General features: G+C 47.3%; 1 protein-coding gene across 1 annotated transcript in view; it reads left to right on the top strand.

Moving 5' to 3' along the window:
• Window positions 1–18,424, top strand: part of LOC112114879 (protocadherin Fat 4) — a 190,395-nt gene that overhangs the window by 154,468 nt on the left and 17,503 nt on the right. The window contains 1 exon segment of the mRNA XM_029913746.1: window positions 2,360–2,418. Coding sequence (XP_029769606.1) covers window positions 2,360–2,418 — 59 coding nt within the window.

Here is an 18,424-nt window from a genome sequence, read left to right as displayed (position 1 = left end):
GGATGGTTTCATCAAGTATCTGGATGTGGGTGGAGCTGGGTTGGTGTCCCAGGCACAACATTACAAGTCTTGTTTCTCTCCAATGTCTGATCAAGGGGATTTCCTCTTCATAAAACCTTTCAGCCATTCCACTACCGGGGACAGCATAGCTGCCTTTGATCAGGTGGCCAGTGCTTTAGTGAGTCCCTGCGATGGGGTAAGCTGTGTGTGTGTCCTGCTGTCCTTTCTGTTCAGAGTCACTGCTGTTCATAAATATCCACTCTTTTCCTTCAGACCTTTCAATCCACTTTGGCCTCCTGGGGAAAGTGCGTGACCTCCACCTGTCCAGCAAGAGATAGGGGGAAAAGTCGGGGCTCTGCATAATGGAGGTGGGATGCCTGGGTGGGAATAGCATCTAACACTTCAGGACCAGAGCCCTAAATTGAGAGTGACTGGCCCAGGTAGCTGCAGCTTCTCCTTAGACCATTCCTTGATTACATACTCTAAGTTTTGTAAGTGACACATTGCGTTGTTATATGCAGTGTTACTGTAGCTGTGTTGGTCCCAGGATATTAGAGAGACAAAGTGGGTGAGGTCATATCTTTTATTGGCCCAACTTATTATGTTGGTCAGAGAGGCAAGCTTTCCAGCTTTTCTTCAGGTTAAATATGAAGTTTTTTGAATTTACCTCTTACTACTTTATTCTGAAGCTGGACTTGGAACTGAGTACTTTGCTAAACAAAGTTTATCTGTTTTGAGTATTTTGCAGGTGTGTGGCAGAAACTTTTCACTTGGTGATGTATTGTACTACATGCTGATCACGTCACGATGACAACTCCAGCCAAAATTTTCAAACTTGGAAGCATAAATACGTAGCCCCAGTTTTAGAGGTGCTTGGCACCTGCAGCTCCCACTGAACTCAGTGAGATCGGAGGGTGCTCAGGACAGTTGAAAATAAGGCTATTTTTATTTAGATGCCTATACGTGGCTATAAATGCCTAAATTTAGGCATCCAGGTTTGATCATTTTGGGATCCAGCTCTAAAATTATTTTTGTCAGTAACTGTATGTCCTAAAATTGAAAGTGACAATTACAGTAACATTTCAGAAAATAAATAGAGAAGGCCTCATTTACAAAATGTGCGTCTATATATGTATTGTTGTGTGTGTGTAAATATTTTTTTTAAAAGAAGTCAAAGATAGATACTTTTTAATTTGCATACGTACAGCTTGGATGACAATGGGACTCCTTTGTGGGGAAGTCAGTAGTTATTCTGAGGCTTTTCTTTACCATAATCATTAAAGTTATAGGTAAATTAGTAATATCACAACTTCTGATAAATAAAAACTAGGTCAGCTGTATCTATCTTCCATTTTCCTTAGTAATTGTATATACAAGCAGAATACTCCTGTTCTGCTTTATAAAGCCTAAACTGCTCATTCCCAAGATAACCCAGGAGACATCTTTACAGAGCTAAAGACAGCATGATATTACTGCAGAGTTAATTAAGAAGATAGCTAGAAGTCTATGATTTTTGGAAGTACTTGTATTTCAGGCAGAAAACAGTTCTCCCTTTTAACTCTCCTTACAAAGACTTAATACATAGAGCTGTTTCATATATTTCTTTATTTACAAACTGCCCCTTGTCTGATAATAAAACTGTGGGTGGAAAGTGATACAGGGCCCACTAATCAAGTTCCATAGTGGTCTGTTATGTCTATAGTCTGTTGTGTCTCCTAAACAAATAATATATTTTGTTGTGGGAAGTGAATTATTTTCTACATAGACAGAAAAATACTGTAATGCACCAAGGACACAGTATCCAGGAAAAGATTAATTAAAATATAGAATGTGAAATCAAGACACTGTGCAAGCATTTTTAGAAAGGGAGAAAGGACAAATTAGGAAGTTCTGATATCATTCCAGCTTCTGGCATTAAAACACATCTTTCTCAGTATCAATTAACTCTGCTTCTCCCTCAGCTAATTATTTCTGGTACTATAGAGTTCTTCAGATTAAATTGATGCCCTTATCAGTCCATAGCATGCTTCATTTCTTTCACAGCTTGGTTTCCGAGCTTATTCTGGAAGATTATTCACTGAATTGTTTTGTCAGGCTTTTTAGCAATTGTCTTGATTGAGGAATATTCAAGAGGGAGGGGGATCTGGTTGTTTTGTGTCTTTGTTTGTTTGTTTTACCTGGATGGAGAGGTATATTTCTGGTTACTCCACTGAATTTTAAAATTATTCTCTTTCATCTAAATTTTTAGCTTCTCCTAAGCATGGATGGATTTCCAGGCTGCAATAATCCTGGATCAGTTTGCTTTGATTTCCAAAGGCTAGAATAGAGGCATTAAATTACTTTTCTGTTTCCCTTGTAGCAAGCTCAGCCTAACCCGGACTGGCGTTTCTCTCAGGCCCAGAGACCTGGAACCAGTGGGTGAGTGAGTCACTTTCTGTTCCTCTGCACACATGCTGGCTTTTTTTATTTTTCTTGTTGATTTCATGATTTCAGTGCTGGCGGAAGGTGCCAGATTGGTGGCTCTGGAGATGGAGCTTCTCTGCTTATATACAGAATAGATATAGCCTAGGAAGCAGGGCAAGCTTCCTCCACCCCCAGACTCACCCGCACCCCAACCCTGCCTCTGCAGCTCAGGCTTGACCTGGAGGGGAACACTCCTGGCCAGAGAGGGGAGTTTAATCTTGTGGGCAATTTAGTCCTTGGCTTCTCTGCTGAAACACCCAAAAAGAGGTCATATTAGTACCAATTCTGCTGGTGTTCTTTGCAGCATCGTCTGTCTAGCTCCCTATACCTGGCTACTGGGAACTGGAATGAGGCCTTGTCTGCACACAAACTTGCATTGAACTAACTCAATGGGTTTGAATTCATACCGTTTGTTTCTCAGTGCAAGCCTGCACATGTGGACACTCCTATTTTGGAATTAGAGTACCGTAGTTTGCTTTTGCTTAAATCAGTAAAAAATGGCTCAAGTTAAATCAAAATCAGACACATTTATTCTAAAATAAAAGTGTTTACACAGAGACTTTCACTTGGTGGTTTAATTATTTCAGTGCAAGTTTGGAATCACTGAAACCTCCAACACATTTTACATTGGTGTCAAATTTTGATTACTGTCAATCTGGGCTGGAATTAAGCTGCTGATTTATAGGTAAAAGTCTCCATATCATGGTAGCAATCCCCTGAGTTTTCAACTCTCCCTAGCATGCTATTTGTTGTTATTAGTAGTAGTAGTAGGTAAAAGTATTATTTTCAAAAATTGGCATATGAGCAGAGGTGAAAGTAAGCCGGTACGTCCTGGTACTGCGTACCGGCAAGAGTCAGTGCGCCGTACCGGGGCGGCCCGGCTTCCCCAGGCGGCAATTTAAAGCTGTGGCTGGAGCCCCGGGCCATTTAAATTGTCGCCAGAGCCCCGCTGCTGGAGCCCTGGGGTAGCGGCAGTGAGACTCCGGGGGTTATTTAAAGGGCGGGGGCTCCCGCTGACTCTACTGCCCTGGGCCCTTTAAATAGCCGCCGGAGCCCTGCCACCGCTACTCCAGGGCTCCAGGGGCTATTTAAAGGGTCGGGCGGTAGAAGCAGGGGAGCCCCGGGCCCTTTAAATAGCCCTTGGAGCCCTGCTGCCGGGGCCCTGGGGTAGCAGTGGCAGCTGGGGGCTCTGGCAGTGGTTTAAAGGGCCCAGGGCCGTAGCAGCGGCCAAGCCCTGGGCCCTTTAAACTGCTGCCGGAGCCCCCAGTGCCGCTGCTACCCCGACGGGGGAGGGGGAGGGCAGTTACCGGTACAGGGCGGGCTGGGGCTGGCTCTGACCCCCCATCCCCGCCCCTTCCGCCCGAGGCCCCGCCCCTTCCGGGGCCAGAGCCGGCCCCAACCCACACACATTATAGGCTAAGCAGCTGTATCCATCTTACATTTAAAATGTAGGCTCTTTGAGGTGGGGACCAGCTTTCTGTGTTTGTACAGTACTTGTACACAATGGGCTCCTGAAATATGCCTAGCAAAGTGTCCATGTGGCCATCTGAAATATGAGAGAGACAAGTCATGGGTGAATAGGAGTGTGCAGTGAGGGCTGCTTTCTGGGAACAGAGCCAGGTGGGATCATTCATGAAATCATGCTATAGAGTCAGCCCTGTCACTAAGTAATGTGGCTTGGAAAATTTATGAGATGAATCTGGTTACTCAGAATTAATCAGGAGACTAGCTTGGTTAATTTAATATGATTTAATTTTGGATTTATTAAAAATGCATCCATCATAATCTCTAGGCACATGTAATTTAATATAAAACACCAACTAACTGCAAACACAATTTATATTTTAAAAAAAATCAAATCAAGCTCCCACTTCCCCATCCCAAATAACTTGGATTGGAGATTACAATGTTTAAATATTCAAAATAAAATTTATGATGAGACCAACAATCTAGGAGTAACACAAGATGCTAAGTGGGAAAGTGACAATGAGATTTCAGGTGGTTGCTTTGCTTCTGGGCCAGTAGAGCCAATGACACAGTGGAAGCAGTACTCTGCCCTTGGAAAAGGGAAGAGACTCCAGTCACCCTGTACTAGTGACCCTACTTGCTGATTCTGCAAAAGTCACCAAGGTGTAGAGATACCAAGATTATCCCCTGCACATTCACCCACTTGCCCAATGGATCAGCTCCTGGCATGGCCTGCAGGAACTATTCTTTAGAGGGAGCTTTGATTTGCTTCTGCTTGTTCTTCTGGGCCTGAGTTCAGCAAAGCATTAGGGTTTAAGCACATGTTTAAGTGTTTGCCAAATTGGGCCCCTACCCACAGACTAGGAGTAAGCCAAATGAGTGTCGTACAGATTACTGCTCCTGTTCAGTCTGTCATTAATCTAGCAATGTTACAATTGCCTCCTCGCACCCTGGGCTGTCAACCCCATGCCACATGGTGAGGAGAGAAAAACAGAACTTCGCAATGGGACTAACTCTTGCTTTTAGCCCTGGAATTGACTGAGATTGACTGAGTCTATAGAAAAGCTATTGGGGTTATTTTAGAGGTGTTTTCTAGTATTAGTTATGTTTTATTCTCTCCCTCTGAACTCTGTATAATTGGATTCCTGGTACTAACGGAGCCTGGCTTTGCAGATGGAAGAATTTTTTTTTAAAAAGTCCCAATAAAACTTTTTAATACTCTCAGAAACATTATTAGCTGTACCATTTTCTGTAAAATATGTGGCATTTACAAAGTGCATGAAGGTGTGGTGTGGCACAAGGGTGTTCCTGGCACTTATGTGGCCTGCATAACTCACTTGTGAATTCATCACTCCTCACTAAAAAGGACAACCACTCCACACCATCAGCTATGTGAATATGATATGTATGTGGGTGGGATTTGCAAAACCATGCACGTGCATTCTCTCACTCTCACTCTCACTCACTCTCTGTCTCTGTCTCTGTCTCTCTCACTCACACACACATTCCAAAACAGAAACAAAGTTTGTTGATTGCTGGCTAATGTAACCAGAATAAAACTCTATATCAAGAACACTGCAACTAATTAAATCATAAGGGTTAAAAAGTCTGCCAATATTCCTTTAAGGTGATGTAGCTGTAGATACCAACAGCTTTGCCTTTCATCCATTCTCTTTGCAAAAATCAAAATGTGTGAAAATTCACATTACACACACCAATAACAGCTTCAGGCTACATTCACCCCTGTTCCACTGTGGTCAACTGCACACCAAGGGAAGTCTTTCTGAGGAAGGGTAGGTGGTTGTACTTCTGGGACAGAGAGGACAGAGTTCCAGACTGAGCTTCATAGTCAGTGACAACTGTTCAGGAGTCCCTGCACCCTGAGATTGCCCTACCCCTGCTGGCCTGTTACAGTGTAGTGTAGGTTATCAATGTAATAAAAATAATGAATAAACCACATGTGGCATATGTCAGTTAAAGTATACAGAGAACAGAATTTTGGCCATTACATTGCAGAAGATGTGCTTTAAAGATATATCTTAACCGTGCAGCAATATCAGAAACAAAACAACAAAGTTTGGGTAATGTGTAAATAATTTGATCATTAAAATATGTTACATTTATTGGTGATAGTTTCTGGTGAAAGTACAGAGGACCTGGAGCTCTACATCCAGCTCCCAGTGTCTCTGAACTAGAGGGGAGCGGAGGAGCGGGGTGTTTCACCTCATCTACTCCTCCACCTCCTCCCCTGAGCGCTCCGCGTCCCCGCTCCTCCGCCTACCTCCCAGCGCTTCCCGCCGCCAAACAGCTGTAGCAAGCTCCAGGAGGGAGGGGGAGGAGCGGGAATGTGGCACGCTCAGGGGAAGAGGCAGGGCCGGGGCAGAGATTTGGGGAAGGAGTCGGAATAGGGGCAGGGAGGGGGCGGAGTTGGAGCGGGGACTTTGGGGGGGGGGGGAGGATGGGGGGGAGTGGGGGCAGGGCGGGGGGCAGAGTGGAGGTTGAGCACCCACCGGCGCCAGTAGAAGTCGGCGCCTGTAGACAGAGGATGGAACACTTGATGATTACCTGTTCCGTCCATTCCCTCTGGGGCACCTAGCATTGGCCACTGTCAGAAGACAGGATATTGGGCTAGATGGACCTTTTGTCTGACCCAGTATGGCCGCTCTTATGCTATGTTCTAAGATACAGACGTCTCACCTTCAGCCCTTCTCTTATAGTTAGAGCTGAACCATCACACCTGATTGTAACCCTTGAAAACTGGGGAAGATTTAGATCCAGATCTGGACCCCAACTGTTCATTTGAAGTGAAACTATTTTAAGTCTTTTAAAACAGTCTTTGTAAACTTATATGAGACATGCTATGATCACATACAGTGATATCGTCTGACTCAGAATTAAGGTTCTTAGCATAATGTCTAATGTGAATTTTCACACATCTTGGCTTTTTTAAGTGAATTATCAATTATAGGGCTTTCATAATCTTTGGGCCCAATTCACTGATGCTGTCTGCTTTGCACCACTCTAGTTATACACAACACCCAAGTAGCTAGCCTAACTGATCCAAGATGGCTCTTACACTACTCATAACATAAAGCAGCTTTAAGATTGCTCTTATTCATGTCAGGAATCGGGCCAGCCCAAAGAACAGGAGAATGTAAAAGTGACTTACAGTCTCTTTTGTCCTTTGGCCATTTCTGCTACTAGACACATTAGACACACAAATACACACATCCTTTGCACATGTAATTGAATATCTGAAAATCTATTAAATGTTGTTTAACGTTTGGAAGCAACTGTAATCAGAGTGAAGTTACATGCCTGTGCTCTCCCACCATGATTACAATCTAGTGCTGCATAATGCAGATTGTGGCATTAGTATCTAGTGTAATGATGCTCATGGGCACAATAATAATAATAACTAATAATAAATGTACTCGACTTTTCCTAGGACAGTCACAAAGAGGTTTTGGACCCCATTAAACCTAAAGGGGCTGCTTAGCCTAGGGCGAATGTTACAGCTTTATCATTTGTCTGAGAGACTGAGACAGGGACATAATGTGTTTGTTTGTTTTTAATATTGTCTCCCCCATTGCCTAGCAAAGTGTCCATGTGGCCATTTTCTGGACAATGCCCACCCCTCCATTGTCTTCTACCCTCATCCCAGCCATTGTGTCATTTGCTCATTACACAACAAAGATGTTATGAAGGAATAACATGGGCACAGTGGGTCCAGATAACTGTGTTTATTGACAGATAACATTCAAGGCCTAGTTACAGACACTGCTGCTCTGGCAGGGTTCTGGTGGCTTCTGAAACACACAGAATATAGTTAGGGATACTAGAAGGCTCACAAACTCTTTGAAGGGATAGTACCTAATTCCTAACACTATACTAGTATAGGAACTGCTTCCACAGTACTGCATGTACAGAACGCTACCATGGGATTACCCCCAGTGCGAGGAGCACTGGAGTGCTCTGAGCTTGTGTTATAATGGAAGCAGGCCCCGTACTGTGTATTGCACATGTTATTCAATGCATAAAGCCTTTGTGATGAGATCAGGGCTGTGCGCGCACAGTGCTGCCACTGAAGCAGTTCTTATGCTGGGAGCAGGAAAGCGGATGTTGGAGGAGGGCACAGTCTTTGCACACTGCCACCTAAAGCAGATCAGCATTGGCATACTGGACAACATGCTCAACAGAGAGGGCTTTTTTCTTTTTTTTTCTGTTAAATAAAATTAAAGCCCCATGACGTGTCACGCTGTCTGGAGTGGTTCACAACCATGAGTGCCTACTTCAGGGCAGACTGTCAAAAACAGACGCCCCAAACTGATGGTGTGTTCTATTATTATACTTCACCAAGCCAGTAACAACTGTGAACTCCTGGATCACTATAACAGTCTCACCATGGAGTCACAGACAGTCCCCTTAGACTCTCCAGTCTATCTTGCTGCTCAGACAAACTGGACTTAGGACTATTTATAGTCACTTACACCAAAAATCACACCGCATTCAGGTTGCTTCCAGTCCCAAGAGACCATCACTTACCTCCAGACCAACTGGTACCATAGATTTTAGACCAAAGACAATGCCTGCAGCCAATCCTGTAATAAATGATCTAAATGTTTATTAACTAGGAAAAAGAAATAAGAGTTATTTACAGGTTAAAGCAAGCAAACATAGACACACAAATGATTTACCATTTAAATCCTAAGAGTGACAGAGTTTTAGTGAGCTGTCTATTCAAAATGTCTTTCAGGGCAGACCCAGGAGGCAGCCCCTGGGGATCTCTGGCTTCAGTTTAGGTCCTGTCTACTCTGTCAAGTTTTTGCACAGTAAAACAGCTTTCTGCATTGTAACTCCTGAAGTGTACACACTGCCAAGCCACGTAGTGCACAGAAACTGCGCAGTTGCAGCGCTGTAAAAAAACCACCCCGAGAGGCGTACAGCTTTCTGCGCCTGGGGTACAGCACTGCAGGGCCAGTGTATTACAGAGCTGCGACTGGCCTCCTGGAGGTGTCCCACAATGCCTATTCTTGCCTCTCTGGTCATCGGTTTGAACTCTACTGCCCTGCCCTCAGGTGACCAACCATCATCCCCACCCCGTAAATTCCTTTGGAATTTTGAAAGTCCCCTTCCTGTTTGCTCGGTGATGTGTGCAGTGGTCTCAGCACATCTTTCCAGGTGACCATGCCTGCTCCACGCATCAGACGATCCCCCGCTTGGAGCAATGCCGAGCTGCTGGACCTCATCAGCATTTGGGGAGAGGAGGCTGTCCAGTACCAGCTGCACTCCAGCCATAGGAATTATGATACCTACGGACAGATTTCACAATGCATGACAGAAAGGGATCATGACCGAGACACACTGCAGTGCAGGTTCAAAGTAAAGGAGCTGCGGAATGCCTACCACAAGGCGCGGGAGGCAAACCGCTGCTCTAGTGCTGCATCCAAGAGCTGCCAGTTCTACAAAGAGCTGGACGCGATACTCAGTGGCAACCCCACCTCCACTGCGAAGACCACTGTGGATACTTTGGTGTCTCCCGTGCCAGTTGAGAGTGGACTAAGCCAGGAGGAGGAAATCTTGGATGAGGATGTGGACGGGGACCCAGAGGCAGAAGATGACTTTGAGGCCAGAGATGCATGCAGCCAGGAGCTCTTTTCTATCCTGGAGGAGGCTAGCCAGTCATAGCTGTTGAATGTTGGCGAAGTGCAAACAGGAAAGGAGGTCCCTGGTAAGTGGGTTTGATTTTGGGACTTGCTGAGGTGAGTTGTTGCGGGCAGGAGGGTTGCAGAAAGCAGGCTTGTCTCTGTATGATGCACGTACCACCACATGCCTAGTCTGAGCGGCGGAACAGGGTGTTGATTGACTCCCTCACGTCTCAGGGTATGTCTACACTACGAAATTAGGTCAATTTTATGGAAGTCAATTTTTAGAAATCGATTTTATACAGTTGATTGTGTATGTCCCCACTAAGCGCATTAAGTCAGCGGAGTGCATCCTCACTAGCGTGGCTAGCATCGACTCATGGAGCGGTGCACTGTGGGAAGCTATCTCACAGTTCCCACAGTCTCCGCTGCCCATTGGAATTCTGGGTTAAGCTCCCAATGCCTGATGGAGCAAAAACATTGTCGCGGGTAATTTTCGGTACATGTTGTCAGTCTCCCCTCCCTCCCTCCATGAAAACAACTGCAGACAATCATTTCGCTCCTTTTTTCCTGGGTTACCCGTGCAGACGCATAGCACTGCAAGCATGGAGCCCGCTCAGCTCACCACTGCCGTTGCAAGCATTGTAAACATCTCACGCATTATACTGCAGTATGTGCAGAACCGGGCTAAGAGACGGCAGCACGAGGACGATTGTGAGGAGGACATAGACACAGACGTTCCTGAAAGCATGGGATGTGGCAGTGGGGCTGGTTGATACAGTGGAATGCCGATTCTGGGCCCAGCAAACAAGCACAGACTGGTGGGACTGCATAGTGTTGCAGGTATGAGATAATTCCCAGTGGCTGCGAAAGTTTCGCATGCGTAAGGCCACTTTCCTGGAACTCTGTGAGTTGCTTTCCCCCGCCCTGAAGCACAGGAATGCCAAGATGAGAGCTGCCCTGACAGTTGAGAAGCGAGTGGCGATAGCCCTGTGGAAGCTTGCAATGCCTGACTGCTACCGGTCAGTCGGGAATCAATTTGGAGTGGGCAAATCTACTGTGGGGACTGCTGTGATTCAAGTAGCCAGTGCAATCACTGACATTCTGCTATCAAGGGTAGTGACTTTGGGAAATGTGCAGGTCACAGTGGATTGCTTTGCTGCAATGGGATTCCCTAACTGTGGTGGGGCGATAGACGGAACGCATATCCCTATCTTGGCACCGGATCACCTTGCCAACCAGTACATAAACCACAAGGGGTACTTCTCAATGGTGCTGCAAGCACTGGTGGATCACAAGGAACGTTTCACCGACATCAACGTGGGATGGCCAGGAAAGGTGCATGACGCTCGCATCTTTAGGAACTCCAGGCTGTTTGAGCAGCTGCAAGAAGGGTCTTACTTCCCAGACCAGAAAATTACTGCTGGGGATGTTGAAATGCCTATAGTTATCCTTGGAGAACCAGCCACCCCTTGCTTCCATGGCTCATGAAGCCATACACAGGCAGCCTGGACAGTAGTAAGGAGCAGTTCAACTATAGGCTGAGCAAGTGCAGAATCGTGGTAGTGGAACCTGCAGCAGCGGATTGTCCAGAATCTCCATGAGAGTTTCCTGGAGATCGCTGAGCCCTGGTCTACACTATAGGGTTAGGTCGAATTTAGCTGCAAAGTTCTAAACACCTGAAAATGACAGTTCACACAGTTCAGTAGAGACTTGTTAGAGTTTGGCAGTTACATTCTCTGGAGATTCCATCTGCACTGAGCATGTTCCAGCTCGGGGATACGGGCTGAGCAGGACTTAGAATCATAGAATCATAGAATATCAAGGTTGGAAGGGACCTCAGGAGGTATCTAGTCCAACCCCCTGCTCAAAACAGGACCAATCCCCAACTAAATCATCCCAGACAGGGCTTTGTCAAGCCTGACCTTAAAAACCTCTAAGGAAGGAGATTCCACCACTTCCCTAGGTAACCCATTCCAGTGCTTCACCACCTTCCTAGTGAAAAAGTTTTTCCTAATATCCAACCTAAACCTCCCCCACTGCAACTTGAGACCATTACTCCTTGTTCTGTCATCTGGTACCACTGAGAACAGTCTAGATCCATCCTCTTTGGAACCCCCTTTCAGATAGTTGAAAGCAGCTATCAAATCCTGCAATTGTTCTTCCCAGATTCCAGGGGCCATTATGAGGCCAGGCACAAGAACAGAGAACAACAAGACTGTTTTCTGTGAGTGTTAAAAGCCCCTCCCGCTGTGCCCAAGCAGTATGGAGGAGGAAACCACCTGACTCAAATGCAGAGGGACAAGAGCTGGTCTTGAGGTGGGATTGGGAGTAGGATGGAACAAAGTGCCTAGGAGAGTGGGTAGAGGAGAACTGGAACTTAGAGCTGTCAGGTGGGGGAAGAGAGAGAAACTGGGACCTAGGAAGGAGAGACGGGGGACTGAAGAACCAGTGGGGAAAGGGGGAGACTGAGCTTGCCAAGGAGCTGGGAGGAGGGAGACTGGGATCTGAGGAACCAGTTGAGTGGGGCAACTCAGAGCAAGCTGTGGGTGAGACAGATCAGATGAGGAGCTAGGTTGGGTGGAGCTCAGACTGGCTGGACAAGAACCCTGGAGCAAAGACTAGGATGAGGAGCCCAAGGGGGCACTGGGACTGGAGGTAGCCCCAAGGCAGAGAGTTGGACTGGCTGGGCAAGGAAACAAGAAAAAGGATGAGAAGTCAGTGAAAAGGGAGGAGGACTGAGCCAAGGAGTTGGTGGTGGGGAAGCAACAGGACAAATACAAGAACAAACTGAAGGGACAGCACAGAAGGAGTCAGATGTTGGACAGGGGGGAAGGGGCAGAAGGGCCTGTGACCACTGGAGATCTCCCTCTCCAGAACCTGGAATTGAGTGCTCTGGGAATTACTCAGGATTGTATAGTGAAGGAGACAGTTGTCTGTAGGCTCCTGCCTCATTTGTTGCAGAAGTCAGCAGCTGTTTAAGAGACTGCAGGAAGAGAAAGGATGTGTTAGGCAATTTAATGAAGCCTGGAGAATTGAAATCTATCCCTGCCTCTTCCATAGAGTTCCTATGTGATATTAGAGAGACAAGCTAGGGGAGGTAATATCTTTTATTGGACCAACTTCTGTTGGTGAGAGAGACAAGCTTTCAAGCTTACACAGAGTTCTTCTTCAGCTGTGGGAAACTATACAAAGTGAAACAGATTGTTTAGCATAAAGTAGTTAATACATATTTTAAGGGACCATTCAAGGTGAAGGGGCCCATTAACACCCCTCCAGTCATAGGGAGGAAAGGAAGGGGAGGGGGAGGGAAAGCAGCTGGGGAAGGGGGTTGTTAGTGGGTTGCAGATTGTTGTAATAAGCCAGAAATCCAGGGTCTCTACTCTGTCCACGATTTTTAGCATCTAGCAAATTTATGAGTTTAAGCTCCCAGGCTCATCTGTTGAAAGTGTTGTGCAAGTGCCCTTTGAGAATGAGGACTGACAGCTCAGATATGGAGTTATCACTTTGTGAAAAGTGTTCACCCACAGGTGATGTGGGGTTTTTATCTTTTATAATTTTCCTGTCCAAGTTAATTCAAGAATGTAGTGATGGTCTGCTTTCACCCGTATAGTGGCTATTGGGGCATTTAGTGCAGAGGTGACACATGGGGGGCATGTGGGGTCAGATTGGCCTGCTGGGGGTGGGGAGGGAAAGGGGCTCTGTCCTTCTCTCCCTGTGCCTCCCCCCAGGGACAAGGGCTGAGCATGATGGGCGGGGGAGGGGGGGCTCCAGCTCACTCAGTCCTTGTCCCCAGCAGCCAAGCCCAGGCGGGGAGCGGGCCACTGCTGCCTCCCAGCCAGACTCTCTCAGGCAGAAGTGGCTTTGTCCCGGGGGAAAGGCACAGGGAGAGAAGGACAGAGCCTGTTCCCCCACACTGGTAACTTTGGTGGTGTGGGGAGGGGGGGTCACTGGGCAGAGGAAACACATGGGGTGGCCATGTATCCTCCCCTTTAGATTGTGCCCCCCCCCCCAGTATGGGGAGGCACGAGTTGTCTATGATTTAGTGCACTGGACAAGGTACACCACATGTTGTGATAGGCATGTGTAGGACCCATGGAACTTGAAAGGTGTTTTAGGGTGTTGGGGCGGGGGTGTTGATCATTGTAGCAGTGAAGATATGTTTGCCTCTCTTGTTCTGTCAGGGTCTGGTGCTACTTTGAATTGGTGTGTCCTGGTCTGTGGGAAGCTTTCTTGTGATGATGATCTCAGAGAGGTCGGGGAGTTGTTTGAAGGCCAGAAGTGGTGGATCACTCAGGATAGATTTCTTTCGGGATGGACTGACTATGGGTTGTAGTTGTTTGATGATGACCCGCATGGGTTCCAATGTGGGGTGGTAGGTGACAACTAGGGGTGTGCGGTCTTTACATAGATTGTAAAATCTCTGAGGCACGGATTGCCTCCTGCCAAGTATCTGTACAGTATCCAGCACAATGGGGCCCTAATGCTGTCTGGGGCCTCTCTGTGTTACTGTAATACAACTAAATATTAGTAACAATTCAGGGTGGCCTTCATAACTCACTTGTGGCTTGGTTTACACAGACCACATCATCTTGTAGTCAATAGGTTGATGTGGATAATGAGCTTTTGGGATACCCCAGATTTCACTAGACAGCAAATATTGCAAAAGCAATATCCCTGGATACCTCCTACTAGGGCTTCCTCTGTAAATTACACAATAATTTGCATACTGCTCAGAAGATAGTTTGCAATGGCCAATCCCGCCTGGGATATTAGTGGAGTAATATCGAAAATGGAAGGGCATGGATTGCGGGTGAAACCCCCATTCAGGGAGGCTACCCCTAGCCCCGCCCCTTCCACCAGAAGCTCCACCCATACCCCACCCCTTCCACCTCCCCCGCCTGCTGGAGCCCCGAGTCCTTCCCCCCCGTGGCTGGAGGAGCCCTGGCCGAACAGCCCTGACCCCTGGGCTGCCAGCCAGCCTGAGAACTGCCCTGGGCTGCTAGCCAGCCCGAGCTGCCGGCCTGCCCTACCACCAGCCCAAACCACCCCAGGCCACCGGCCAGCCCGAGCACTGGCCCAAGCTGCCCGAAACTGCTGGCCCGAGCCACTCTAGGCCACTGGCCAGCCTGAGCCACGAGCTCCAGGCTGCTCTCCAGAGCTGAGCCCCTGACAGCTTCTGGGGAGAGGGGGGTGAGGAGGGATGCAGCGGGCGGGGAGAGGGATGGGGGGGCCTCGGGGGAGTGGGTGTGTGCAGGAGAGGAGAGACGCAGGGAGTGGCAGGTGGTGGGGACCTCATGGGGGAGTGGGGTGGATGAGAGGATGGATGCGGAGTGTGGCGGGAACCTCCAGAGAGGGGGGTGAAATGGAGGAGAGGAGGGACTCACCAGGCAGTGGCAGGCAGTGGAGGCCTCGGGGAAGAGGTGGTGCACAGCAGGGGCCACCACGGCCCAGCATTCTGCGGCGGGTCCGTGGCGGCTCCTATTATATCCGCTGCCCGTGTGGAAGGGGAAGATGGTGTCATGGTTAAGGCATTGGACTTGAACTCAGCAGATTATGGTCCAACTCCTGGCCGTGTCACAGGCTTTGTGTGTGACCTTGGGTAAGTCACTCAGGGCCAGATTTTCAAAAGAATTTAGGTGTCTAAAGATACAGATAAGTACCTGGGCACCTAAATCCCACAGGCCTGTAGTCTCTCAGTACCTCAGTGTCCCATCTGTAAAATGGGAATAATAATCTTTCCTTTGTCTGTGCTGTTTATTCAGACTCTGATGTCTCTGAGGCAAGGGCTGTTTGTTGCTATGTGTCTGTACACAGCCTACATAAGGAGACCTTGATGTTGGTCGGGGCCTCTAGCTGCTACCATAAATAAATAATAATAACTAATAATTTAATATGAAGAAGATCTTTGGGCTCTAGGATTATTTCATTGGACCCCTTTGGGGGAAATATGATTGCAAGTCAATGAGCAAACAGTGTTAAACACAGCTGCTGGCCAACTGGCAAACATTGAGAAGCATGCTGTACTATATCTAAGAATATAGATTGCAGCTTCATTTAAACAAAACTCCTGGTTAATTGAAGTTCAGTTGTATCCCCTGAAATTTGCAAAGCTGACTGACCAGTCTGTAGTGCTAACAGCCATCCATCAGTTTTCATTGAGCCCTGGGGTTGGGGAGCCAGATTTTAAATGCTGGCTATCCTCCTTTAGCCCCCTCTCACTTTCTCACCCTATTGCTACAAGAAGATAGTGGTAGCATCTTATTTTCTTCCCTGCCTCTCAGATTCTGCAGAGCTAGTGAGTGGTATATCTCCCCTCTGCTCTGGGTTTGTGCTTTTTCAGCAGTGGTCAGATGGCTTTCCCCTCCCACCCCCACTTAATCCAAAACCCTGTTAATCCATAGGCAAGTGGTTCCCAAACTTTTTATTAAGGTGACCCCCCCAACTGCATTTTGTCTCATTTTGTCTTTTGTGTGTGTGTGTGTGACTCACCTTTACATGTATGCACCCTCTGCCCCGGCACTGCAATCCTAATCCTGGTCTGGTGTGGAGGGGAGAGCCCAGGGCAGCAGGGGGCAGAGGGAGAGTGAGCTGGATCTGCACTCACCCCACAGCATCCTGTTCCATGGGGCTGGGCCTGGCTTCCCATTCTGGGCATTGCAACCAGGCACTGTGGTCTCAACACCACTCAGGTTTTGCCCAGCAGCCCCTCTCTCAATCCCTAGGCCTCCTCTCCCCACCAGGTCAGGAGAAGTATATGTATGACTAGGTCAGGGCCCAACCCGGGACATGGCAACGCATCTACAACCTTCCCGCGACCCACTGGTGGATGAGGACCTGCCATTTGGGAAACACCGCCATAGGCTTTGGGTGTCCTCTGAAACCTTCTCATGAACAGGGTTACACAGTGTAGCTTATCTGAAACAACCTATAGGCCTTCACCTTACATAGCCTTCAGATGGGAAGGCAGGGCCCAATCTTGCAAACACTGATGCATATAAGTGATTTTCCTCAATTACATGCACATATGTTTGCAGGATTGGGCCCATAATGCCAATTGTTTAAAGGCATTTAGGCACTTAAAGATGCAGATAGGTGCCTGGGGGTGCCATGTGACTTAGGCACCTAGGCCCAGATTCACAAAGGTGCTTAGGCATCTAACTCCCAGACACCTAAATCCCATTTTTAGGTGCCACTGAGATCCACAAAGCACCCATGTGGCTGTCATCTAACCTGTAAGCGACCAAACTCATTCAGTGCCTAAGTTGTTGTGGTACCTATGCACCTATATTTCTGCCTCAGCGCATGCACAGTGCTTCCTCACTCTGGACATCCAGGTGCCTATTTCCCAACTAAACCCCAGTGCAATCCATGAATCTGGGGGTAGGCCCTGTAACTGTGCCTTAGTGGGTCACAACTGAGGATGCCAAATTCAGGATGAACTGCTGAGAAATAGGGTAAACACAGCCCAAAACTGGTGGTTATTCTTTTATAAGATATACCAGACCAGCCACAAAAGTAAACTCCTGTTCACCACACAGGCTAACAAGAAAACATAAAGGCAGTTTCCTCAGGCATTCCAGTTCTTATATCACCACCAAAAACACTGGATTCAGAGATGAATGGTTCTTTACAACCAGTCTCATCAAATAATAGGTTCTTCTGATCCCAAAGGACCAGCCACACACCCAGGTCAATATATAACTTAGATCTTACCCAAAAATCACGCTGGTGCCAATCCTTTAGTATCTAAAATCTAAAGGTTTATTGAAAGAAAGAAAGAAAGAAAGAAAGAAAGAAAGAAAGAAAGAAAGAAAGAAGGTGAGCATTAAAATTGGTTAAAGGAATCAATTACATACAGTAATGGCAAAGTTCTTGGTTCAGGCTTGTAGCAGTGATGGAATGAACTGCTGGCTTAAGTCAAGTCTCTGGAGTACATCCACAGCTTGGATGGGTCATTCAGTCCTTTGTTCAGAGCTTGTTTGTAGCAAGGTTCCTCCAGAAGTAAGAACTATGGGATATTCTGGTTTGGGTCTCCTCAGTTTCTCCTGCTGAAGTTGCTCCACTATAATTAAATGTTAATTGGGCAGAGAAAGAATGAGACTCCCTCTGTAGTCCAGAGGTTAGAGCACTCCCCTGAGTGGTGTCAGATCCCTTCTCCTTATCAATAGAGCCAGTGTTTTTCAGCAATGAAAACACAGTAATTTTAGATTTTCAAAGCTGTATATTTCAGAAATTTTGGATATGCGTTATAGTAATATAAAAATATCGTATTTCATTGTAATACTGAAGGCTAAAGCCAGCTGTTCAGTGGGGTGGGGGACAGACGCTGGGCACTGAGGGCTAAAGCCAGCTGTGTGCTGGGGACAGGAGCCATCTGTGTGCTGGGGAGATGAGCAGGGAGAGGCACTGTGGACACTGCCGAGAGCAGGTGTGAGGGCCGTCCGCTCTGCAACATGGCAAGGGAGCCTGACATGCTGCTGCCAAGTGCCCTGCCCGCCCAGGGGAAGCTCCACGGCGGTTTTGCCAAGCCCAAGTCTGTGTGAGGAGGGGAGAAGTTGGCAGCAAGTCTCAACAGCAGCCAGCCCCCAGCCTCTGCCCTGCATCCTGAGGAGAAGTCAGGTGTCTCCAGGGGCGCCGGATTTCTACTGCATTAATAGCCTAACGTCAGTTAATAACTAGCCCAAACATAGTCCAATGTGTTTATAGAAACAAAGTAGGGAGTTTTGGAAGGGGGTGCGTATACTGGGAGAGGGTATTTGCGGGGGCGCTGGAGGAATTATTTGGGGGGGTACTGGAGGGGTGTGTGTACTGGGAGGGAGTATTTGGGGGGTTTCTAGAGGAAGTAT

Source organism: Terrapene carolina, unplaced genomic scaffold (genome assembly GCF_002925995.2).
Source record: "Terrapene carolina triunguis isolate 2854851 unplaced genomic scaffold, T_m_triunguis-2.0 Scaffold838, whole genome shotgun sequence".
NCBI lineage: Eukaryota > Metazoa > Chordata > Testudines > Emydidae > Terrapene > Terrapene triunguis.
Note: the sequence above shows the minus strand (reverse complement) of the source record. Positions and strands in the feature narration are given on the sequence as shown.